The 27,724-nt window shown below is 41.0% G+C and overlaps 1 protein-coding gene across 2 annotated transcripts in view; it reads right to left on the reverse strand.

The window, feature by feature from the left end:
* LOC103179351 (transcription factor EC) overlaps window positions 1–27,724 on the reverse strand; it is a 50,389-nt gene that overhangs the window by 16,846 nt on the left and 5,819 nt on the right. Inside the window, exons 1-2 of one of the 2 annotated variants that reach the window (XM_042335791.1) lie at window positions 1,693–1,725; window positions 407–655 (exon numbers count right to left, since the gene is read on the reverse strand). In XM_042335791.1, coding sequence (XP_042191725.1) covers window positions 407–655; window positions 1,693–1,725 — 282 coding nt within the window. Of the gene's footprint in view, window positions 1–406; window positions 656–1,692; window positions 1,726–27,724 lie in introns of those variants that run through there. The other variant, XM_042335792.1, reaches the window with a different exon arrangement.

Genomic DNA, 27,724 nt, shown 5'->3' on the forward strand with positions numbered 1-27,724 from the left:
CTGACTTGGTAAGTGCAACATATCCAATCCAAAACCATAATTTTTTTCTCACATTTAAAGCTTTCTTGTGATTTTGTGATCAATCCACGACAGTTTGTGGGACACTGCCGTGCGCAATTGGCTGCCACGTTTTGCCCACAAAATATACACTCAATTCATTTTACAGTGCATTCTGTGAAGCGCATTAAGACGTTTCAAGGTGCTATGTCAAATGCAAGGATTATTATAATTATTAGTAGTATTCTTATTATTATTTGACAATAGGCAATAAGGAAAATGTATATTCCACAGTGCGGAGGTTACATTGCTAGGCTTAATTTGATAGCTAAGACATTTGAATAAAAACTGCAGCAAGGCATTTTTTTCTGTAAATAGTTGGTATTGAAACGGCAAAAAGAAAAGTTACCTCATTTTCATGGTTTGCCCCCAGACTCAGTAGAGTTATCGGGCTGTCAGGTGTATTGCTTTCATTACCAGGAGGAATGTGGCCATTTCTCATAATATGAGTTGTCCCAACAGGCTGGGCTGGGTGCGAATGGGAGATGGAGAAATTCTGACTGGAAAGCTTGCTGCCCAGTGTTAGAAATTGTTTCATTTGCTGTCTCTGTGCCTGGTGGATATGGTACTTTGTTGGGTTTTCCAGGTGTGTCTGGAGCTGTTGAAAATAAAATGAAGAGCGGTGTAAAAACATAACTTTAAAAGTAGTCTAAAATGACCGAGCAGAAACGCCAATATTGTTTCTTTAAAAACTTTAAAATCAAAACATTTTCACTGCACATCAGACCCATGTGCAGTTTCACCTAAGCCCTACTGCAGAAAGCCTCATAATTTGATCTGTGGAAATATCCGAGTTTAAATACAATGGAACGTAATAATTGAATGCTGTGTTGCAGCACTTTGAGTTGGGTTTAACCACTGTCAGTGAATGCCACTGTCTGAAAGATCATTTACATTCCTCCTACAAACATACACCAAGATATGGCTGATACAATACAGCGGCTTAAAAAGAGACTTTAAAAAAAACTGTCAAAAGCTTTTAACCTGCTTTTCCTAAATTTATAAGTGCACATTGCTTTATCATTCTCATTATGTAATAGATATTTGAGAACTAAAAAATACTTTTCCAAGTGATCATAATGCACCATCTGAACTGCAACGAAAATAGCCATAGATATGGACCAAAACTGAATGATGTCAGCTTTGTCCATTAGTAATACAAATAATTCAGTATGTATTAGGGGAAGATAAATAACATTCTTGGAATCTGCAAGCAAAAGTGCACATTAAACCATTTGCATTTTATTGGCGTAACTCTAATATAAAATACACGTAAAATGTTACACATCAAAATTCTGAAACTTATTTATCACATCGCTAAATATCTCAGATGTTGCATTGAAACTGCAGCATGTTAGTAATCTACCTGTTAGCAGAATGCATGAAGCTATCAGTGGCAACCATTCCCACTTGGATCATATTGCTCGATTGTAGTTTGAACCAGACATAAATACACAGGGAAGCACAAGTCCACCAGGCTGTGATCAATGTACAGTTGCAGTACCTTCTGAATAAAGGGGACATGGGTCGTGCATCTTAATCACCATTAAAAAATAGGCTGATTTTTCTATACTTGTTGACTGTTCACTCAGCTGCTAAATCTCAGCTGCTCATAATCACGCATCGGATTCTCACCTTGTAATACACGCAGTCAGATACATGTGGCATTCTGGATCACTGTGAAAAACAGACGTCTGTGCGGTTCACTTGGAGGTCTTGCGAACAACTTTCACAGCTCCATGCATCAAGGGCTTTCTACAGCCAATCGTCTGAAGAGTGCTGCTGTTTGGACCCAGCAGAAGACTTTATAAACTAACAAGGCATACTAAAGCATCTAATTGGTGCAGACTGGGCCATTCTTCGATTACACAGTGTAACAGTTACTTCAGAGACACTGATCTTAAAAAAGACGTCACTTTCCCTCAATTTGATCAAAACAGGAATTCTGCATTTTCTATTTATTAAGGATTCCACAGGGCAGCACCAATCTGACTTGTTATTAAGTAGCACCATTTACTTAGCCATCTTCTGCCACATTTTCCTCCAGGCTCTATGCAGATAATGCACTGTTTGTTCATCCTCTCTCAAAACACACTTCAGTCATTTTTACTATGGCTTTCTATGGCTCATTGTGTTGCTTCTATTTACACAATGAAGGCCAGACTTTTACCAACTCTGACATCTAACGAATAAAAGCTTGGTTTCCCACTGTAAACAAAGAAGTGCAACAGGTTTTTAACATGGTTTATTTACCATATGCTTCAATAGATGCCAAATGAGTTGCTGTTAGTCATCTTATATGAAGCATCATTTCCTATTCCGATTTCATAACAGTTCAGATCAGAAGTGTTGCTTTTAAACCAAACTGTACTGGCACATTTCATGGGTCTATAATTGAAAACCCTGTCAGATTTATACAATTAATTGGGCTATGCTCTTTTCTTACACCTTTGACATATTGTAAACACACAACTTGACCCCAGCTTTTTTTTTCAACTTCAACTCCTTGCATTTGGTATAGCACCTATAATAGCATTGAGAATGTCTCAAAATGTTTCACAAAGTTTCTGAGAAGTGTACTGAATGTGTATTTGTAGAGGTATCCAACAGCCACTTTGTTCACAGCAATGTTCCACAAACCAGGCTTAAAGTGAATGATCATTTTTTTACTAAGGGGGTTGTTGCCCAGGACACAGGGAGAAACTATTCTCTTTCAAAAAGAATGCAAAGTAATGACTAAAGGATGCCCATTATGAAGATTTTGGTCAATGAAGTGAAATGCCAGTCTCTACTGTAAATCAATCTCATCCGTAACTGTTAAAGGAAATAAGATACCTGATTTGCAGGATGAACTCTATACAAGAGAACAAATTACAGATCTCTCTCTTCCAAGATAAATTCTTCCTGTGCAAGTAATAATAATTATCCTTGCATTTGATACAGAGAATATACTGTCAATGTCTCAAAACACCTTAAAAGGAATTTATGTCAAGTATAGTAACAGTATTTACAGGCAAACACAACAGTCATTTTTTATACAGCAAAGTCCCCAAAACAGCCATGAATGGATAATTTATCTGGAGGCTTGTTGGTCACTGGGACCTCCTTGCTGGGGAGGTAAGTGAGGTCTCCTTGTGGCTGAGCTGGTTTCAAAACGATGTTCTTTGCACCAGAATGTCAGAATCAGGTTATTCCAGTTCCTGATCTAGGCCGGTCTGCAGTACTCCAAGGCACTGCTGAGGATCCAAAGGCAGTCTAGCTCATCAGTAGGACTTGAAAGAGCAGACCAGTCACTGGGCTAAGAGATTTTTCACACTCAGCTCCTGTTAACTTTGCAAGCCAAGTACTAGCTGCTCTAAATGACAAGCTACGCTTCATGGCTGTTTGTGGGAACATTGCTGGGCTCAAATTGGCTGCCATGTTCACTTACAAAATACACAGTCACTACATTCTACCATGAATCCCGTGAAGCACTTTGAGACATTTTGTTGATGTGTTAAGATGCTATATCAAATGATTATTATTATTAAGTTGACACATATTATGCTGCGCTGAAGCTTAGTCAAGGGCAAATAGATATTTCTGAGAATGGGTTGGAATTGTGCAGTGTCTGCAATGTTACTTCAAGTAGAAGATCTGAGTGTTTAGCTCTCTTCACTCCTGGTCTCCCCAGACCGTTCATCACCTTGGGCAGAGAGAACAGTCAGCTTCTCCCAGTTGCTCAAAAGCATTGATGGACTCTTCCTCCCTCTTCTGTTGGGAGGTACGGTCTCTGCCAGGTGGTGCCTACCATTGCAGTGTGTATGAGATCGCTATCTGAGCAGCGATCAGTCTGCAGTCAGCACTGCCAGGCCAATCCCCCGTATAAACTAAGTGGCACTGAACGAGATAACTGGGAGCCATCACAAAGCAGATGTTCCCATAACCATCCAATGACCATGATCTAGACAGTAAGTTATAATCAGCAACTATGTATGAATTTGACTTTAAACAATGGAACGTCTCTTCATCGTATGTCATGTTCTCTGAAGCACTTAACAGGCATGAAGGACAGCCCATGGGTAATTGGGCTGAACTTCACGGGTTTTACAGCTTTCCATAAAGAACAAAGATCTGTGAAAGAGACATCTCTCATCTGGGTGTATGCAGAGTCCACTGGTAATGTCATTTATTGCTTCGGGCCTTAAGCTGCAGAATTATCACCTGGCTCAAGCCTCAAATATGCAAGATTGGGTTAATTTCTGTATTAAATAGTGTTCTCAAACCAATCAATATTTTTGTGAAAAAATTACTATCATTAATCAATAGATAATTATGGCATGAATGATGGGCATAAATTGGGCTCTTTTTATTGAAAATATAGTTCTGTAAAATACATTTACAGAAAAACCCTCAAATACGCATTATTCGGTTAATTTCTGTATTTAAGTGGTGTTCTGAAACCGATCAATATTTTGTGCAATACTTGGTAGTAAAAATTACTACCAATAGTCAATAAATAGTCTTTGAAATGAAGACTGTATTTAAGACAATACAATAATCTGCATGCACTGAAATGCTAGGAAAATAGAATAAATCTAGGCTTAGGTGGAATTTCTCCCTCGATATTTGTTGCAAACGACTTATAATATTGATGTTTCCTTCAAAGTATTTCTACCCAGCTTGGATTCTGATATTTTGTTGCTTGAGGAATATGCTCACTGAATATGGGCAAAAGGGCATTTTGATCAATTATTGTTCAGGTGCCAAACAGCCATGCTAAGCAAGTAACCGGGCACCAAGAGGTCTATCTGCCTTCGCACGCTTGGCTTCTCGTGTCATCAGCCGGAACATATTGACTGATGCTTTATTTAACAAGAAATAACTGGAAATATGTCCCGGGGTGGGAGCACAGTGTGCGGTAGTAATAATAATCCTTGCATTTGATTATTGTGCCTTTCACATTTTTGTAGGATGTCTCAAAGAGCTTCACAGGATATACTGTAAAATATAGAGACTGTGTAATTTGTGCCAATTTGTGCACAGTAATGTCCCACATAGAGCTAAGAAGTGGATGACCAATTTTCAGTTGGAGATTTGTTAGCCCGGACGCAGGGAGAAAATCCCTTCTCTTTTTGAAAAATGCCGTGGGATCTTTAACCTCCGCTAGACAAACCTTGCTTTAACCTCTCCTGCAAAAGACGACACTGTACTGAAGTATCAGACTACATGGGTATCTTTGAACCTATGGGATCTGGACTTGAGATAACCAAGAACGATGGGAAATGAAAGTTTGCGATTTCTAATCGTTCCCAGACTATTTGCTGTGAAAAGAGGGCTGGTTCACCTCAAAAATCGCAGTGCAAATTGAGTCTGATGCATACAGAAGCAATTTGCGCTGGAGACTGGCTGCCAAGACAAGCTTAAAGAAGTGATTTTGTCAGCACATCTGCTGCAGTATAAATGGAAGCAGTGCAAATCGATTTGGCGCTGCTCAACAGTAGTCCCTCAGCCTTTTTTGCAGTCCGTTGGACGGCCCAAGAACTTACTTGATGTAATTGATGAGCTGGTTGTGTGCCCGGCTCTTTGATACAGTTATCTGCAAGTTGGCATTTGCTGCCGGTTGGCAGAGCACTGCATATCGCAATGAGTTGCCTGAGGATAAAGGGGATTCAATGACCATCAAAACAGGCATAGTTGATTTGACAAAACTGTCAATAATTTGGCAGAAATTTGCATTAATCAATTTTGCTCAAGTACAACAGTATAGAAAATGGACATACCGGTTCAGTAAGGCATACTTCTTTAGTGCTTAAGTACATTAGTGCATTAGAATACAGGGTGCTTTAATCTGGTTGCAATATATGCTCCCCTTGTCTTTGCAGCTCTTGATGTCACGGAACATTGTCTGATAGACTATCTAAAGTATTGGGTTTTTCGCCAGTCTTCATGGGAGCTGGAGATGAAATGCTGCATCTGTCTATCTTCTGGTTTGCATGATGTCTGGAAGGGATTTGTTCAATTGAAATGGAGGAAACCATGAAGCCCTATTTTTCACAGGCCACATTTTCCAGCTGACTCTCACCACTTCCCAACTTTTCAAATCGAGGATTCAAATTTGAAGCCTCTAGATTTGGGGGGTGGGTGATATGGAAGGCCTATGACATTAAAGAATACAGGCACTAAGTCCCAGCTCAATCCTTTGATCAAATGAAACATGTGGCTCTGTAAGAATAAGCATCTATGCTCTTCCAAAGACAACTGTGTTCTTGTGAAGTGGAGATAATGTTGAGGAGTTTCACAGCTGACATGGCACAGAGCAGTCTATTCATTTTCAATCGATCCCATCTTTTTGGTAAAAAAAACTAACCTCTTGACATTTTGCCTATTATTAAACATGCTAACATTCACAGAGGGGACGGTTGGACTAAAAATGGGGTTTGTTTCTAAATGATAAATGGTTCAGATGTTAAATGTCACGGAACATTGTTATAAATTATATAATTTATGGTCTTCAACAACTAAAAATAGCAGTTTAAATATATAAATTTAACATCTGTAATGCTCTGATGATCCGACATGCCTGAAGCTCAATATAAAGGATAATTCAAAGCGAAGGCTGACAAAGATCAACAGTTGGCTTATAATGCATGTGAGTCTGTCTGTACAGAAATAGCATTGTGAAGAGTATTGTATGCTGAAGTATTTATTAGACAAAATTCAATCCACTTGGAAAGCCTTTGGTTAACACCAGGCAAGGCAGTGGACACAGCGATGGGTGACTTTCAGTTTAGGAAATGCTCAGTCTGGGCTTCGATTACTGGCTTAATCAGAAAATGTAGAAATGAAAATATAAGACCTTTCAGTCGGCAATTCATTGGAATCCACAGGCAGGTCTTTTCATCAATTATCAATTTGCTCTATACGGCACATGGGCCACAGTTTTCAAGGAGACATCAGAAACTCAGAGGTTTGTGTTCGCACCGTGTGCTCCATTTGCGGTCAAAGTAGACAGTTGCTATCTTCAGTTTCTTCTTGGAGGCACTGAACAAGGTGCAGGCAAATGGCATGTTAATACCAGTATCCAGCTCAGTGTTACTAGAACGAGTCTCATTTCTTGGAACACCCCTTTGGTTGCTTGTGTGACATTGCTATGCACAAAGTACTTCTTAGGATTTTTACTGTAAAGTGCAGTTACTTTGCATTCTGAAGGGGAATGTGGCAGCCGATTTGCACATGCAGTAACGTTCCTCAAACAGTCATAAAGTGATTGACCAATTTTATCTGGGGAATAGTTAGCCGCAGCCCTGGGAAAAACTCATTTCTCTTTTTAAATAGTATCATGGGATCCTTAACGTTCCCTTGACCAGGCAGACAAGACCTTAGTTTAACCTCTTATCTGAAGGTATAGAGCATCCGACAATGCAGAGTATTACTATATAATATAATATATATAATATTTAATAATATGGAATATTAACCCAGACTGTGAGGTCAAAGTCCTGAAGTCAGCTCCTTGGGACAACCTCCCAATGTGAAAAGTGCTATATAAATGTCATTGTTGCTTGAAGATCGACTTCAAGATCCTCACACTCGTGTTCAAATCCCTTCACTCGCTGGCACCTACCTCTGTGACCTCATCACTACCGAATCCACCACTTGGAGTCTTCACTCGACTGCCACGGCCTCCTGCTTGTCTCTCACACCCTCCGCTCCACTATTGGAGGTTGCACATTCAGCCACTACCCCCCTGAAACTCTGCAACATTCTTCCCTCAATTCCTCCGCCTTGCCCCCTCTCTCCCCTTTTTCAGGTCCTGCCTGAAAACCTTCTTTTTCGACCGTGCTTACAGTTACTTCCCCCAACCACCGCCCCCTCCCGACTTGGAGTCAGGCTCCGCCACTGTTAAGTGCTCTGAGACACTATACTCCGTGGAGGGCGCTATATAAGTGCATGTTGTTGTTGCTGCTGTTGTTGTTGAAGTGGGGCTTGAACAACCAACCTCCTGACTCAGAGGTGAGAGAGTTCCCAACTGAGCCAGGCTGACACCTACATGTTTAGCATACTTTGACAAAGGCAATATGGGATTATCCATTAGTCTAGTATCTATCTGATAACTACAGCCACTGCCAGACTGCTAGAAAATCATCCATTGTAAGAGTCAGATTTAATTGCTCTTTTGTTTGCTTTGTGTAAAATGAAGACTTTGAACTGTTTTTATTGCACATTTTTGCATGCTGCAAGCAACATTTTATAAAATAGGCATTTACTGTAGTTTTTAAATAGCAAAATAAGACAATGGTGTACTTTGTACCTGGCGTGCATTTGTTTTGCTGGATTTGATCACTGTGAAATATACAATGTGATGCAAAGGTCTTTTCCGCTCACAGAGCAACAACAAAATTACATTTATAAAGCGCATTTCACGTTGGGAGGACGTCCCAAGGTGCTGGATAATCAGTGTTTTGGACCTGAGCTGGAGGTTGGGATTGGGAAGAATGGAGGGCAGGGGGAAGGAGTCTGACCAAAAGCACAGTCGAAGAGGAGGTTCTTGAGATGGGTCTTGAAGGAGGCAAGGAGGAGGTGCAGTAGAAGGACTGCGGGATGGAGTTCCAGAGGGTGGGGGCAGAGTGTCTGAAGGTCTACCCGCCAATTGTGGGGCGGGCAAGGTGGGGTCATGAAGCAGGCCATACCACTGAGAGGAGGAAGCTGGCAGGTTGGTAGGCAGTTAGGAGGTCGTAGAGGTAGGGAGGAACGAGGCTATGCAGGGCTTTGAAGGTGAGGACCAGGCTCTTGAACTGTATTCTCTGTGTGATGGGAAGCCAGTGGAGTCGGAAGAGGATGGGATTGATAGGGTCACGGAGCCTGCGGCAGGAGAGGGCACAGGCTACAGAGTTTTGGATGATCTGCAGCCTATGGAGGGAGGAGTTGGGGAGGCCAACAAGCAGGGAGTTTGCATAGTCAAGAAGGGTAAGAAGTCAGCATTGCCTATTGGTCCTCCAACACACAATGCTTTAGCCTAGAAGATGACTTGGAATGAGTCACTATTAATGAATCCAATTGGGAACCACTGACTTTTAACACCCGCCCCCAACTCCCCCCCGCCAAACATATGCAAGTGTCAGAAGACGAGTCTTCCATTCCCAGCACTGGTCATTCTCTAGAAACCATAGGGATTCAGTCTAGACTGAAACTCCAATACAACGTTGGGTTACGCTGTATTTTTGGAAGTACCATGCTTTGGATACGATGTTAAACCCAGATTCTGTCTTCCTGTTTCGGTGACATTAAAGATCCCATGGCACTAGTGTAAAAGAGAAGAAAGTTTCTCCCAAGTTTCTGACCAATAATCCCCCACATAAGGAATTGTTCAATCACTTCATGGCTGTCTGTAGAATATTACTGTGCGTAAAGTGACTATGGCATTTGCCTGCCCAATACAGTCACTACACTTTATAGTAAACCGTGCAAATCACCTTGAGATTTCTCCCGACATGAAAGGCACAACATGAAATGCAAGGATTAATATTGTTATTCTTCAATTCACAGCACAGAAGAAGGCCATTTGGCCCATTTTTTCATCTTTAGCTCTGCCAATGCTAAATGAGCAGTTTTTTGCTATAGATTTATACCTGCTGGGAACTGCATTCAGACTGTCCAAACCCATTTCACCTTGGATCCTTAACCATCAAAGGCTTTCATCCCAATGGAGCCTAGCTAGCTTCAAACCCAATACCCCAAGGTTAAAGGAGGATGCTCTAATCCACTGCACCAATTAAAACAAAATCTTTAACCAAGGGTCTAACTGTGTTTATTAACAGGTGGGAGCCAAGAGCAGAGGGAAGTTAGTTTCAGTGAATATATTGACCTGACCATGAGATAAAAGCCTTTCATTTGTTTTTTATAGTACAGAGTCAATTTACATATTTTATACTTTATTTACGATGGAGCCTCGCATAAAAAATAATCTTGAAAAATGTAAATTAGCCAAATACAAAAGATTTGAGCTTTGAGGCTTGATCCTCACTGACACCAGAAGTGAGATAGACTGGAGAAGTTTGAAAAAACCTTACAGCTCAACCTCTAAAGCTCCAAATATGTTAATATCATTATCATTTTCACTGCCTTGTAACAGTATCTCACAGCATTGCTACCAGTGCTGCCTTTTCCATATCTCTTCAGTCTAAACTACTACCAGAATGAAAAAGGATGTTAGATATTTTGTTTCATGCGGAAAGTTGTCAGAATGCTAAATAAATTGCCACAAATAGCTGCTGCAGTCAAGTTCATTTAAACAGCCTTTTAGAGGGAATTGGAAAAAGCACTGTTGTGAAACACTAGTGGGAAATAGGAGTTGGGCAGATAGCTTCACTGGGAATTAGCTTAATGCAGTCCTCCTCCTGTGCTGTAAACTTTCTATGATTCCGTTCAAAAGAATCCATTTCAACAGTTAAAGGAATCAAAGCTCAGCAAAAAGAATTGAGTGCTGCAGCAACTATATCAATAAGAATAATGATCCTTGCATTTGATACAGTGCCTTTTATAGAGGACGTCTGACAGCTTCACAGAATATTCTGTAACGTTCAGTATGTTTTGTATGCGAATATCAAGTGCCATACATTAACCTCTCCACAGACACAAGGGGATTAGCTTTTAGGAAAGAAAGATGATGGACATTCCAAGTAGCTCTAAAATTCTTAGGCACCCCCTATTCCTGAATTCCTGATTCTTAAATCTCCATAGTATAATGCCCTTTCTTTTTGTTTCACATTCCTCGCCATACTTTTCTGTCACTCATTTTTTTCCCCCCAACATACTAAAAATTAAAATTAGATCAGCTACATCAATGGTTTTGCACAATACAGCGCTTTCTACTGCGATCAATCTATCCATAAAACAGTCACCACTGAATCTTTGCAACTGTACGCTTCAGTAAAAATTGTCATTAGTCCCATTAATTTCCAGTGATTTACTTTCCAGTCAACATGTTCAAAACATGCAAGACAGAACATGCAATTTTTTCCGTAATCCAATTCAGTGAGGCCGCTTTGATTCTCTGTCAGTCCATTTGCTTGCGGTGTTACAAGAATCACCAACTTGCAACCTTATGGCTGGAGTTTTGAGTGTAAAACGCTCCTCAGTGAGGCTGCTGACTCAACACCTTTCATAAGCTCCGTACTTTCAGTTTCACATCAATATCAGAACAAAGCAAAAACGCTGGAAACCCACATAATGTGTCTCAGTCAGCATCCTTTCTAATGAAGGGGTTGACCCAAAGCATTAACCTACTTTTTTGGTGACACGTCCACTGTTGTGGGTTTCCAGCCAGCAGCTCTTTCATAAAGTTAAGAAAACTGTGTATCGAATGCTCCTGAGTGGTTTTCTTCTGAACCTGAGTGGTTCAATGGACATCCCAAGTGAGGTTTTCCAGCAAACTACAAGGGAGACATATCTATGTGGCTCACAACCCCTGTTGATTCTGCGTTGCTCCAGAGGATCCAAAACCTCAGGGATTCACCACCAGACAAGCAGCACAAATGCACTTTGACTTTGTCTTTTGTGACCTTATCTTTTATCACCCTCACTGACCCTTGCTTAGGTACAATTCATTGGGTGCTAGCAGCAACTCCATTATCTTGCTCATTGATAATAAAATGAATAATAATATTCCTTACATTCAATCCACGTCTCAAAACGTTTCACAGATATACTGTAGAATGTTATGATTGTATTTGTAGGAGAATACAGCAGCCGATTTATGCACAGCAATATTCCACAAATAGACATGAAGTGATCAATTTTATCTGGAGGATTGTTGGCCAGGATATTGGGAAAAAATCCCTTCTCTACACAGGATTTACTGTAAAGTGTAGTGATTGTGTTTTGAAGGCATACGCCAATACTAATTTGAACACACCAATATCCCACAAACAGCCATGAAGTGAACGACCAATTTTATCTGGGGGATTGTTGGTCAAGAAAACGAGAGAAACCCCTTGTCTTTTCAAATAGTGCCATGAGACCTTTAACGTCCACATGAACAGAGACCTCAGTTTCGTGTCTCATCCGAAATATGGCGCTTTCGACAATCAATACTCCCCCAACATCCTATTGGAGTGTCAGCCAAGACTATATGAGTTCATAGTCCCAATGTGGACATGAACCCACAACTTTCTTCCTCAGAAGCAAGAGTGCTACCAACTGAGCCAGGCTTCCAGACAATGTCATTTGGGCTACCACACTTAAAGTAGATACCTTTTGATGAAGCGTGAGTGATTGACATCTCTAATGGTCTGGCATGAGGGAGGGAGAATGGATACAATGGGTTTCTGGTGATTCTATTAGCAATGTGATTTGAACTTTAGCTGATCTGAATCATTCCTAGTTTCAGAGAGTCAAAATCCCAAACACATTTATAATCAATTCTCTTGCATTCTACCTCTTTATGAAAGCATTTCAATTTGATTTTGCACTCCACTCAGACTTGCACTGTGCGTGTCTGGTCAACAGGTAAAAGAGCCCACTCTTCAACTCATATCTATTCAACAAATATACCTTCTACTGATCAATCCAAACAACTACAGGCATAGAATTACATTAAGTTTTAACCTGTAAGGCTATTTTTTCATAAAATTTAAGAACACAATAATTTGTATTTATATTGCATTCTTTACATGGGTTAGCATCTCAGAGTGTTTATGCATAGAACTGTGGAAAATTCTTAAACTGGGTCTTAATTTGGTTGCATTTGAAGAACTGCAGAAAACTAAGTTTAAAAATGTTCCTCAAAACTGTGCCAATTTAAAATTTTAGGACAAAATGGTTTTAAAAGCTAAATTTAGGTGGCATTTCAAGTCTCAACTCCCACCCAGACATCTCAGACCTAAGAAAATCACACTTTTACTTTTTTGAATTATTGTATCTGCTGGTTTGAGTTGATCTCCATGCTACAGTTCAACACCATGTCAAATAGGTGACTTAATACATCTGATTGTTAAAATGTGATTCTTATTCATTGCTATTATTTAATAGCCTTTGCTTTTAATTCATTGCACTGTTTTAAAAGAGTTGCACCCAGCGAGGGGTGGGTAGGTGGAGCCGTTTATCAATCATTAATTCCATTCCAAACCTCAATGACCAAACGCTATAAAACAGTCAACCCCACACTCCTTTTTCCTGCAGCACAATTATAAGATATTAACAATATTGTATTTCAAACCTTTTTTAATCCAGAAATCTGAAAAGCAGCAAATCACTCACCCAAACCATTAATAAATTACTTCTCTTTAAGCTCTCTCTGTATTCTTTCAACCTGGCTCTAACTAGCGGACTTGACCTGGTTTTTCCCCCCACATTGTGCCTGTAACTTTCCAGCTGCAAATAAACTGTAAATCCTTCCAGAGAGAGAAACTTTTGACTTTTTATCCAAAATGTAGTTTAAACCGAATCCACAAATAAGTCACTGCTAAACATGTTACATACCGTCACTAATCGGATTTCTGTCAATGCTACCAACTCAAGTGCAGAATTGAATCATGCTCTCTGGTGTGCCAGGAGACGTAGAACTCGAGAGAAGGTACCAACTAAGAGCAAAGAGCTGACTGAAGATCTGAGGATATTTCACTCAACATAAAACTCGGTTAAGAATGAGAAACAACATGCCTTGGTGTCTGTCCTTTTCAACAGCGCTTGAAATCCAGAAAAGAATCAGGAAGGGATGACCCAGCACATTTTAGTAAAAGGACTTCCTATGTGTAGGGCCAGAGCACAAGCATATCAAGAACCAGCTGCAATGTTTGTGTAAATCTGTGAGGCTGGTGCATTGACAGCATATTGATTTCACTGCTTCTCTATAGCTCTCGTCATCGCCACTTCCTCTCAAAACAGGAGCTGAAAGTTTACACCAGTATGTATCCTCTTTTTGCTTATCTTCGTTTATACCAACTTCCTACAAACTACCCTTCAGGATTGTGCACAGAGCAGCCATTGTTCTGGTTTCATTTCAATGCAGGCAAAATAGCCACTGGAATACACAAGGTTCTTTCAAATGAAAGAGTGATTTCAGCAAGAGAGATGGAAGTCGAACAACAACAACAAATTACATTCATATAGTGCCTTTCACATTAAGAGGATATGCCAAGGCTCTGGACAGAATATTTAAAATATTTTATCTATGCTTTAAGACAATTGAATTTCGTTCAAATGTTTATAGTACTTTATTGTTGAAATTGCAGCATGGAAGGAGGTCATTCAGCCTAAAGTGTCTATGCTGGTGCCATCATCTACAAGTATCGTCACTGCACTTTTAATAATAACAACAATATTGATACTTGCATTTGATATAGTGCCTTATCACATCCATGGATTGACTATATATTTTGTGGGCAAAACGTGGCAGCCAGTTGCGCACAGCAGTCATGAAATGATTCAATGAAATGATTTCAAGCAGCCATGAAATGATTGACCAAGTTTAATTGGGGGTTTGTTGGCCAGGATACCGGGAGAAACTCCCTTCTCATTCTGAATAATGCCATGGGATCTTTAACATCCACCTGAACAGGGAGACAGACCTGAGTTTAATGTTTGATCCAAAAGATGGCACCTCCAACACAGCCCCAGGATCACATTGGAGTGTCAGATTAGACTATATGATTCCAAGACTCAACATGGGGCCTGAACTCACAATCTTCTGACTCAAAGTCAAGAGTGCTACCACTGAGCCAAGTTCATACACCAGCAAGAAATTATGTGAAGTGCTTTGAGGAGTTTTAATATTGGCTTAGTTGGTTGAGACATTAGTTTGCGCAAATTGGTATTGGAGAATGCCTTCAAAATACAATCACTACAATTTACAATAAATCCCATGCACTTTGGGACGTCCTCCCACCATTGTAAATCATTGAATCTAATGCAAGGATTATCATTCCCATATCACTGCTTTCCCCCTCCCCCACCAACCCCTGTACTCCTTTATACTGTTTCACTTTGAAAGTGTCCCAATTTCCTTTTAAATGCTTTTTAAAAACTTGTTTAAAACCTCATGCAGTTATGCAACCGCAGAGGTAGGTTTCTCTAGCTACCTATACACATGTGAATGTGTATTATTCATTCTAACAGGCAGTACTCTTAAACTTTTGAAAGAAAGAAACTCTTAATCATTCCACAGATGATTGCAAGGCTACACATGCTATTTATAGAAATGTGATTTTCATTTCTGTGAGCTAATTTTCCACCCTTCATTCTAAATACCATCATGTCCTTCAAGTTTTTTTATTCATTATAAAACCAGCAGTGAGCAGTTTTAATAACATTGAATATGAATCCTGTCAATTTCATTTTCTATGGTTTGAATTTAGAAAACAGGCTATTGACAAGAAATACCACAGCTATGTATGGCTTTGTATTCATGGTTGAAAAAGACATTAAAAACTGGTGGAGTTTCCTTTTCATTTGACCTTCAATGGCTGCATTTTAAAAATCAGATTTATTCAACATCCTCAGTATGATAATGTTGCCCTTTCAGCAAGATCCCTACATGTTAATGTAATTGTATCATTAGCAAAGTAATATTTCATCGTTGCCTTGGGGAAAATACCTCCTTTGTATTTGAAAGATTGGTCACACAGAGGTTGTGCGTAGGCTTACACATGTCACCTGCCCTGAACAGCCCTCTCTCATTGCCATTTGTGAACCTGATTCACTTTGCCTGGCAGTACACGTTCAGCAAAGTGCCCTTTTTAGATCCATCCACTGAAAAGATTAGCAAAGTGAGTGAAGGGGGTCACTCACAAATAATTCAGTGGATGTGTCGGAAGAGGATACTTTTTTCCCACCTTCTCTTCATGTTCACCGCCTTAGCACCCACTACACCCACCCCCACGACCCACGATGCTATTCTCAATGGAAACCTATCTTTTCACTTTGTAGAATCTTATTTGGATAGAAAACATTGAAGAATTCAATCTCCTTTCAATTACTTTATACAATGCATGTGCCTCCAGAACTGGGTATGACAACAACAGTGAGTTATTATGTTTCCTACAATCACCAAGAACCCGAAACTTGATGCATATATGAGGGAGAAGGACATCAAGGGATGAGGGAGAAGGGAATAGAAGGGTGAGAGAGAAGGGGATAGTGGGGTGAGGGAGAAGGGAATAGAAGGGTGTGAGAGAAGGGAATAGAGGTGTGAGAGAAGGGAATAGAAGTGTGAGAGAAGGGAATAGAAGTGTGAGAGAGAAGGGAGTAGTGGGGTGAGAGAGAAGGGAGTAGTGGGTGAGAGAGAAGGGAATAGAGAGGTGAGAGAGAAGGGAATAAGAACGAAGGAGAAGGGATTAGTGGGGAGAGCTAGAGGGGAATAAAAAGATGAGGGAGATTGGATGAGGGTGGGTGGAGGCTATTGTGGAGTTCAAACACCGGACTGGATTACTGCCCAAACACAGACGAGTTTCTTATAGCAAAGAGAACAGTCTTATAGAATAGCCACTTCACAGGACTATGTCAGCATTCACTCCATATTCAGATGGTTGAATGGCTGCATTAAAACAATGTTTTTGTCAACCTGTCCAGGGCTCCCTTGATGTCTAGTGTTGATCTCTATGGACTCAGAAAGAGACATTAAAAATAACTCCACAAGTGAGGCTGACTGGATAATGGCTGAATACCTGATCTATGACCGAGTCCAGTCAATGTTCAGGAGACATGGCTAGCACATGTCCTGATCATAGTTATTGCATTTTTACTGCACATTCCACATTTTATGTCCAAAACACATTTGTTTTCTTTTTTATGACATTGCACAAAGAAAATAAATAAGTTGCTCCACACATGCTCTGTGGAGATTGAACGAAAGGCACGCCACAGCAGAACCGCACTCTGTTTGACAAAAGTGATATTGGTCCTTTTAAAAAGAAGCGTTGCTTTTAATCTCACAATAAACTGCAGTGGAATAACCTTTACAACCCAGGGAAATGAAATACTTTTATGTGCAGCATTGTCAGTTTCTGAGAGAATAATTGTAAGCATCACTCGCAGTGCAGGCCGATAATGCCATCAATGAAGATTTGTTACCACATCATCAGCCGTAATGACCAATGACTGATTCTTGGTTATAAATTTCAGACTAGTGAGTACAATGCTTCTGCAGCTGCTCTTTAGAAAAAATATCTAAGTACACCATGTTCTCTCAACTCTAGCAGTTTCTTTCAAAAACACCACACTTCCTTGTGTGTTTAACACCATACTGTGCCTTATTTTATAATGCAGCTGGAAAAGACATGCATTTTGGGCTGCGTGTTCGACAGATAGATGGTCCTCACAATATGCTCGGATCATAAGGTTTGTTGTGAAGAAGACAGAGCTGAGGGTCAGACAAAGGTTGAAGTAGGTCAAGTCTATTCTTGGGCAACAAAGAGATTTTCTTCATGGCTGTTACACAGAAATTGTGGCAGGAATGGGAAGGTTTCAACTCAAGGTCAACAGACACTTCATTACCTTTAGCAAATGAAAGCAGTTAGATTAATCTGCTCCCATGTTGCTTTGGAATGACCAGTACATCATTGTCTGTTGAAGTACTAAGAGTAATAATAATCCTTGAATTTGATATTCTGCTTTATTGGATCAAAACATCTCAAAGCGCCTTAACTGTACAGTGTAATGATTGTTTTTGTAAACGGCAGCCAATTTACGTGCACAGCAATATCCCACTATAATAGCCATGCAGTTAACGGCCCAATTATTTTACAGCAACAACAAAATTAGATGTACATAGGCACCTTTCACGTCAGGAGGACATCCCAAGGCGCTGGACAGTTAGTGTTTTGGACCCAAGCTGGGGGTCAGGAATGGGGAGGGTGGAGGGCAGGGGGCGAAGCAGGGTGATCGAAAGTACGGTTGAAGAGGAGGGTCTTGAGATGGGTCTTGAAGGAGGCAAGGGAGGGGGTGAGGTGGAGGAACTGTGAGGTGGAGGGACTGCGTGATGGAGGTCCAGAGGATGAGGGCAGAGTGGCACGAGGCCCGTCTGCCAATTGTGGAGCGGGTGAGGCGGGGGACGTAAAGCAAGCTGGAGCCTGCTGAGCGGAGGAAGCGGGCAGGTTGGTAGGAGGTGAGGAGGTTGCAGAGGTAAGGGGGAGCAAGGACATGGAGGGCTTTGAAGGTAAGGGCCAGGATCTTGAACTGTATCCTCTGTGTGATGGGAAACCAGTGGAGTTGGGTGAGGAAGGGGATGATAGGGTCATGGAGCCTGGTGTGGGAGAGGATACGAGCTGTGGTGTTCTAGATGATCTGCAGCCTATGGAGGGAGGAATTGGGGAGGCCGACCAGCAAGGAGTTTGCATAGTCAAGCCTCGATGTTATGAATGCGTGTAAGACAGTTTCAGAGGCCTGGGGTGTGAGACAGTGGCAGAGTCAGGCGATGTTGCGGAGAGGGGGAAGGCAGAGCGGGTCATGGCATGGATGTGGGGTAGAAAGGATAGTTGAGGGGCAAACAAGACACCAAGGTTCTGGACTGGCTTTGTAAGGTAGAGTGTGTATCCATGGGTGGTGATGCTATCAGCGCCTGAGGTGTGGAGGTGCTGACAGGAGCCAATCAGGAAAGCCTCGGTCTTGTTGATGTTCAACTGAAGAAAGTTAGCTCTCATCCAGGACTTGATGTCTGACAGAAACGACATTCTGTCAGGACAGCAGTGGTCCTAGAGTCAAGGGTGGAGGCAGTGAGGTACAGTTGGGTGTCATCCTCAGAGATTTGATGGTGAGGACACCAGGAGAACCTCCGTAAATTACAGACGGCTTTAAGGAATACCACAAATTTTGCCCTAATGTTTTCCATATGTTACAAGAAAAGTGAGAAATGTTAGAAGAAAACAGATAGATGTTCCTGCTGAATTGATCTTTCAGTGCTCAAAAGAAAATGTCTTCTGCTGTAATCCTTCATCATACGGGTTTGTTCAACAGAATGAAGTCCAAAGAAAACGCAAAATACTGCAGATGCTGGAAATCTGAAACAAAGGCAAAAGTCGCTGGGAACACTCAGCAGGTCAAGCAACATCTATGGAGAAAGAAAAATGAGCCAACGTTTCGGGTTCTGACGAAGGGTCGTGGACCCGAAATGTCGACACACTTTCCCTTTCTCCATAGATGCTGCCTGACCTGCTGAGTGCTCCCAGCGACTTCTGTTTTTGTTTACGAATATAAGAATGTTGCATAATGTTTCAATGGCTGAGAATCTGTGGTACTGATCACGAGAAAAAATTCACTACAAAGGGTTGGTGTTTGGATTGTCAGCTGTCATAGAGCAATTCTGGAGTTTGGTATTGAACAATAGCAGTAAATCAAGTCTAGTTTTCAGGTGGAACCACTGTACAACTTTTTTTTGAAGGAATTATTACCCCTGGACAAGGGATCTGCCAATCGACTAACAATCAGGTTCCTACTTATTGCTAGGTAAACAGACATATGTGGAGTGAGAAAACTTGCCCAATGATTTGCTCTATATTAGCTGTGAATAACAGCTTAATGACATATGTACATCCACAGCTAATAGAAACCGCACTTTCTGGTTTCTACGTTTTATATACAGAATGGGGGAGTGGCAGTCATAAAATTGATGGCTTGCACTGGGGCTCCCTAATCGTGATCTCAGAGACACTAATCGTGCGGAACGTGCAGAATTTGGTAAATTGTTGAATTTAACCTTAACTTTGAGTCTTGTTTTTTGTGGTTTTCTTTAAGGCTGTATTTCGGAAAATGAAGTAATTAATTAAGGCTCACGTGTTGTCCAGTGCGATCCCATCTTCCACATCGGATGTGAAAACACACCTCTGTTGTATCCTTTGAAGCCTTACTCCAGGAAAAGTCCGCTAAAAGTCAGCTTTTCACAAATTAGGACCTGCTGCTTTATTAGATCATGGCATCTCTTTATATTTTAATCCCATTTCCCTGCTCTTTCTCCATGTCTCTGAATACACTTACTTCCCAATCAGTGGTTATTAGGAGATGGAAACATGCCAAACATACAAATTTTAAAAATAGAATCAACGTATCCCTACATTTAACTAAGTTGAATACAATGTAATTTATATCTATGTAGCGCCTGTCATATCGGGAGGATATCTCAAATGCTTCACACTGCTGGCTGTACCCCCAAGCTTGGTGGGGGGGGGGGGGGGGTGTGTGGGGGCTGAAGTTGTTGAAGGGGGGGGAGGGTGGCGGCGGGAGGGAAAAGATGAAAGGGGTCAAAAACATAAGTAATTTTAATCCTTTTCACTTCCAAACCAATTGTTGGACACTTAGCAAAGTCTTTAACACAACATTTGAAACATAGGGGCTCTTTAACAGTTCGGGAACATTTAGAAAGCTACCTAATGCACTATAGTACCACAGCAATGTCTCTCGCTATGTACAATCCACTGGATAGAAATTTGTAAAATGAAATTGCAGTTCAAAAGGAAAGTCTATAAAATCTAGGGTTAGATTTATTGATTGAAGAACGTCTTTATTCCATAATTAGAATTACCAATTATGTGATATAACTAAGTTATGTGAAATTCAGCAATTGCGTAGCAGTCATGATGAGCACTATTAAGTGTAAAATTAGATCAAGTGTGACCTGGTTCAACTCATACTAATAAATAAAAATGGAAAAATATGAGGAAGCTGCACAATAGGTCACTGTATAGATACAAACTAAATATGTCTTAATAATGAAGATGCATGCAATTTGACTGTAATTGTGGCACATTTATGTTGTAAGGGAAGGGTGTAACATAGGATGGTAGGAACAAAATAATCTGTTGACCTACCAAACACTGCTCTTTTATTAGGTCATGACAGCTCTTTATATTTTTAATCCCATTTCCTTGCTCTTTCTTCATATGCCTTCATAATGATGTTGTTCTCCACATTGCACCACACCACCAACATCCAGCAGCCTGGGAGTGATGGCAGAAGAAGCACTCTGTCTCTAAAGCAGCTTTAGCTGCTGAGGCCTTTTCGCTTGCAGTCTTGCTGCTGTTGGAAGGGGTTGATGTCACATTCTGAACCAGTTGTATTTCAGGCTGGCTCTCTTGCTTAGCAGTCTCACCTCTGAGTCAGAAGGTTGTGGTTTCATGACCCATCACAGGCAGCGGAGGCTAGGGCTGGAGGGGCACAACCCCCGCCAAAATTAGTTTTGCTAATGGGATGTTGCAGCCAGAGTGGGGACCTGCTCTCCATGATGTCTAACAGGACGTGAAGCAAAGTAATGTAGCAGTCAATGAACTGAGTAAGTGGGAGTCGGATCCAGTGCCAGGACACACACAAACAGACAGAGACACACACACTCCAGTCTTCAGCGAAGCACAGTCGGGATGTATGAGGAGAACACGGCTCAGCTCAGCCTCCCCACCCAACTATATGCCCCACATCAATGCAATGTTGGGTGTGCACTGCATTCTTAGAGGTGCCATGCTTTGCATGAGTTATTAAACCAAAGTCCCAACTGCCTGTTCAGATGATTCAAAAGCTTCTCTGTTCAAAAAGAGAAGGGATTTCATCCCAGGATTCTCAACAATTGCCGAGATAAAATTGATGATTCACTTCGTGGCTGTTGGTGAGACATACCGTGCTCAATTTGGCTGCCATATTTGCCCTCAAAATGCACATTAACTTAATTTTACTCTAAACCCTGTGAAGTGTTTTGAAAAATTGCCCTGAGGTGAAAAATGCTGTATCACATGCAGGGACCATTATTATTATTAATATTAGTTGTAATATATTTAAGACTAAAGCATCTCACAAGACAACTCTAGCTGTGAAACCCATGAATCTCCAATTCACTTTGACCACTGAGATAAACAAAACTAAGAATTCGTTGACCATTTGGTTATGACTGGGATCTGAAGCTGCAGACCGCAGTCTCCCAAAAACCTACTGTTTTGATTATTCCAACACTGGTAGAAAGTGAAATACTAATGAATGTTTGACTCCACTGAAAGCTGATTCTTGCTGATTCCTGTGGGTTTGGCATTCGATGTTCCCAAATACACCTTACGCACATAGCGAGTGATAGCACAGTGGATCAATCACATTTATATGGAGAAGGAGATGATAAACCTTCAGCTTCTTTGAAGCACTGAACCTCTATATGTGCATTCAAGCAAACACCTCAAATATACTCCGACCTCTGCTGATAAGTGTGGAATGAAAGAATGTTTTGGCAATCTTTACTAAACACGATTAATTCGACGTGGCATCATTCTTTCATCACAGCAGGCAACTACTCAGAGAGAAAGAAAGACTTAAAAGCAGATTAAAGCAATAATGCTCCAATTGGCCATTACTGGGGATGTGCTGACCTCATTGAAGGCGCTGGAATTGTGGAAAGAAAGAAGATATATCTTGTCAAGGCCAGTGATTAATATAATTAAGATTCTTCATTGCTGCCTCTGCCATACTTTAAATTCAAAGAATCTTAGAATGATCTTTGGGTCCTTGCTACTGCACTGGCACTAACTAAATTCAATTTCGCTCTTTTGCACATCTGTGTTTCATGAATTGTTTCTTTGAGCTGACAAATGTTCTCAGGATTTATTCTATCTCTTTCTCCCGCCTTCCCAATTCCCAAGTAACCCACATGAAAAATATTGCTCAAGCACTATGTTAAATTTACCCTAAAACAACATTAATCTCATTATTGTTTGCAAGACATTTCTGGTTCAAACACGCTATGCTTATTTTCCTACATAATAGCATTCGCACCATTTCTAATCTCATTGCATGAAGCACTTTTGCATGTTTCTTTTACTTTGAAAGTGTTATAAATCCGAGATATTTTTAACCTCTTCTAAGCTATTCATTTAAAAGTGTCACTTTGTGGTGTTGAGCACATATGTAGTGTGTGCAGGGAACTTTGCTGGTGCCACTTCCTGCACACTATAATAATAATATTCCTTATTTTTGGTATACCGCCTTTCACATTGGGAGGACATTATAGGATTTACACTAAAGTGCAGTGACTGTGTCTTTGCGAGCCAACACCAACATGCACAGGATGCCTTTGTACAGGACGTGCTGCTTGTGTCACTTTTTGCCCATAGCATATATGCGCAGGGTGCAGGAAGTGACATTAATGGCGACCTGACAACAAGGAGGCCAGACTTTTTTTGTGTTTGGCTTATAACACCACCTCTGCATTTTTGGACCCACAGTTTGTCTTCACAATGCAGTCCTGCACTCAGGAACACTGCAGACCATCAGGGACTCAGAGAAGCTTGTTCACCTCCGAGTCCAATTGACCAATATTTTGAAGACGGTGGGGAAATGTTGCATAGAGAAATGTTGCATAGATTAATAACAATGATTAACCCTCAAAGCCCAGACAGAAGCTTAAGGTTCCCAGCAATTGATTGAAAGTTTCTCTTGCAAAATTTACATTTTAAAATGCAATCATTGCAATGTCGGTTCCCTTTCACAGTTTCACTTAAAGACAAGACCATATTGTGGCTGCTGACACCAGTGTAAAACTCCTCTCTTGTGACTGAAGTGACTGAGCCAGGTAAAAGCCTGCATGGAATTGGACATTTTTGGATCAAAACTTTTGTTTTGACAAAGTACACAATGGAGATGAGGAAAAAAAAGCCCTCGCTGAGCCGCAAGAGAGAAACAATACAATTCACATTCATACAGAGCCTTTCGGGTCAGGAAGATGTCCCAAAGCACTTTACACATGCGCTTTACTGGGCATCTAAGATGGGGCCCACGAGGTGAAGAGGGTGGAAGGGGTGAAATGACCAAAATGTAATCTTGAGGTGGGCTTTGAAAGTGAGGAAATCTGTTGCCATCAGTTGAAGATAATTTTCAGTTTAGCTAGAACACATGGTTACTATTCCTAGGCTTTTCTCTTGACCCTGACAACATCTAGCAAGAAATCAGTACCCAGCTAGATGAATTGCTTCAGATGCTGACTGGCTCACCAGATTGGTGAAGCACAGTTTAGTGTAATTTTGTTGTTGGCAGTGGGTGGGTGGCAGGAGGGTAGAGCTTGATTAGCAACACAGCCTTTCTGCCGTGGGTCAGAGGCTGGTGCAGGGTTCACTTTGTGACCATGGGTTCCTGTCAACGGGATTATAAGAGAGTCTCGTTAACAGATCATTTTAATCATTCCATCCATTAAGGATTAAAAAATATCCTGACTGGATTTCTACCACCAGCCCCCGGCAGTAGTAGGCAGGCAGTCAGCCTGGCTCAGTCAGTAGCACTCTCACCTCGGAATTAGAGCATGTGAGTTCTAGTCCCAAATCAGGACGTTGAGCTCATAGCCTAGTATAACCCTCCAGTACAGTGCTGCATTGTCAAAGCGCCATACTTCAGATGAGACTTTAAACTAAGGTCCCAACCCTCTGTTCAGTTGGACGTTAAAAATCTCATGGCACTACTCAAAAAGAGAAGGGAGTTGCTTTCCCAAATAAAATTAGTCATTCACTTCACAGCTGTTTGTGGGACACTGCTTTGAACAAATTGGTTGCTGCGTTTTCCTAAAAAAATGCAGTCGTTACACTTCACAGTAAAATCCAGTGAAACTCTTTGAGATGTTTTCATGTTGTGATCAGATATTATGCAAATGTAAGGATTGTTATATAATATATGTGTAGTTCAATTCAGGGGTATGAGATCGAGAGTAGTGTAGCATTGTCATCTTGTTTGACATTGGGGCCAGCTATATGGACTGCTTTGCCTTTCCACTTCTGAACATTCCCACGTTCCTATGTAAAATTCAAATCATTTACGTTCCGATTCTACATTCCATTGATATCTTAAGGTGACATTAATTTGATTATGGAAGGAACGTCTCTTATGGCAGTTTCAGTGCTGATAGATCTTATAAGGAAAGTCCATCAATCTAATTTCCATTGCACAGTTAAAAGTAGCAACTTCCTCTTTGATTTTCCACCACTTAGCAGTGAGAGAGCTTTTTGTAGTTTACAAAAGACCAATGTTTTCTTGTGTGCTGCCAGTGAATATGACTCAAGAGCTGCGAAAAGGAAATATAAATTTTCCACGCATGATTGTGGAAGGGAGTTTACGTCAGAGCAATATTGAATAGAGCATTCGAAAGCTAAAAGTCAGCTTTTCAAACCATCGTGCTCACTTTACCAGAATTCGGACTATTAAAAGAAAAGCTTTCAAATGCAAGGATTATTATTATTTCAGATCAAGACCAGCGCCAACAGTGTTTCATGAATTTGTTCACCTAAAAGAATGCAGAGTCAGCACAACACGTAACATTGAGTGCTGTGAAGCACTTTTAGACGTCCTCCTTTGGGGGGGGGGGGTGTCACCCGGGTGTCTGACACATGCGGAAACCCATCATCATGCTTACGAGTATCCAAATCAAGCTGAGATTTCCATGCATCCCATCTACACATGGAAATCCCAGAAATAGATTGTTAGAATGGAATGCCCACTCTCTCCCTAGAGGGAAGTATCCTGCTTACCTAATTCTGGAAAGTATTAGGTGTAGGTTGGCATGTGCCAAGGCATGGGGACCCCAGAGTGTGCTTTTGGGGTACTGCTGTAGTCTAATCAGCTAAAACCACATAGCTTGCCATTGATATTGCTGTCCAAGTGCAAGCTTCCCAACTAGCATGATGATGGGTTTCCGCATGTGTCAGACACCCGGTTAACCTATCCGTTAACGCTTTGGCTTGCAGGATTAACATGAGCTGAGTGGGATGTCTCCCTGCCCTTAGTGACTGGTCTTCCCTTTCAGGTCCTGCCGATGAGCCATGCTGGCTGTATTCCTTCCCTGGAATACTGCGGACCTGCCTGGCTCAGGAACCGGACTACCAAGACTGCCACAGAGGGCTGTCTCTATTCCAACATTCCATTACCAGGCATGTCACCTTGGAGACCCCGCTTACTTCCCAACCCAAGGAGGATAGCGAAGGATTAATACATTCTTTTGGTATTAAAGCTGCTGTATCAAATGGAAAGATTGCTATTATAAAGAAACATCTCTTGTCTAAGAAGCTTGAAGCCTTTCAGATAGATTTTGTTGCTATTTTATTTTTCCACCATCAGAGGCCTCTCAGTGTCTGATGGACTGGAATTTTGACAGGGGTAGTTTTGTAACCCATAATTCTGATTGAGCTACTCCGGCAGCTATCATTGATAGAGCAATGTGTGGACTGTGCTATAACAGCTAAAGTTGACACAGAGCCAGGAAACCAATGTATATCATGCTACACATTCATCTGCCCTATGTACTGGAATGATTATTATAGTCTTCTCTTTCCTTAAGTGAGTGGAGTTAATCAGTGAGCAGGAAGGGAATCTTTAGTCAGAGGAAGCAGTTGAACTGGTGTTGATTTGAGGGGATTGAAATATAACATCCATTGTGAATCAGCTTCTTGACATGACATGAGACCTAATGATAAAGATGATATAGATCTGTGACGTAGTTAGAGAGAAGGACAGTGGAGGGAATGAATCAATGGAACGATTCTGAAACAAATTTAAAGATGAAAGTAGGGATAAAAGCTAGAGAGTAATAAAAGGATGAAAGGGTGGAAAAAGAAAAGGAAAGAGAAGCATTGAGAGATAAATTCAATGTCAACTTAATTAGAAATAATTTCATGTGGATGAATTTTCCCCAAAATATTACATGAACCATAGAAATTTACTGCACAGCAGAAGGCCATTCAGCCCATGAAAGCAGAAATACAGAAAATGTCATGAATGAGATGACAAATGATTGAAAGAAAATGAAAAAAAAAGATAGCATTGTTCCTGTGAAATAAAATGACTTTAAAAGAGAATAGCAGCACGGGTTTGAGCTTCACCTTCACATTGTGTCGGCCACACATAAAGATGAGTTTCAGCCTGGCTCAGTTTATAGCATTCTCACCTCCGAGTCAGAAAGTTGTGGGTTCTAGCTTCAGATGAGATTATCGAATGCTGGGGAGGCTAATTTAAACTAGTGCAAGGGGGGATGGGTATCCCAGGATAAACAATAGATTAGGGAATAGAGGAAAAAGACAAGTGGGAAATATAGAGCAGGTACATGTGGACAATTTCCTCAAATGCATGTATCTAAATGCACGTATCTTAGGGAATAAGGTTGATGAGCTGCAGGTTCAACTGGCCGTAGGGGTTAAGATGTGGTAGCAGTAACTGAAACATGGCTCAAGCCAGGACACGAATGGGAGATAAATATTCCACGGTATAATGTGTTCAGGAAGGATAGAGAAGGACGAAAGGGTGGAGGGGTGGCAATATTAGTTAAGGATACAATTGTAGCTGTAGAAAGGGACGAGACTCTAGAGGGCCCGACAACAGAATCGATCTGGTTAGAGGTCAGAAATAGGAAAGGAGTGGTTACACTGATAGGGGTTTACTATAGACCACCAGACAGCGGGAAGGAGATAGAAGAGCAGATCTGCAACCAGATCACGGACAGATGTAGGGCGAACAGAGTTGTCATAATGGGGGATTTCAATTTTCCCAATATAGATTGGCAAAATAGCAGCGTTAAGGGCAAAGCAGGAGAAAGATTCATCAACTGTGTACAGGAAAATTTTCTTGAGCAGTATGTCTCCAATCCTACAAGGAAGGAAGCTTTGCTGGATCTTGTCCTAGGGAATGAAGTAGGTCAGGTTGAACAAGTTTCGGTAGGGGAGCATCTAGGTAACAGTGACCATAATATTATTAGATT

Source organism: Callorhinchus milii, unplaced genomic scaffold, assembly GCF_018977255.1.
Source record: "Callorhinchus milii isolate IMCB2004 unplaced genomic scaffold, IMCB_Cmil_1.0 Scaffold5, whole genome shotgun sequence".
Lineage (NCBI taxonomy): Eukaryota > Metazoa > Chordata > Chondrichthyes > Chimaeriformes > Callorhinchidae > Callorhinchus > Callorhinchus milii.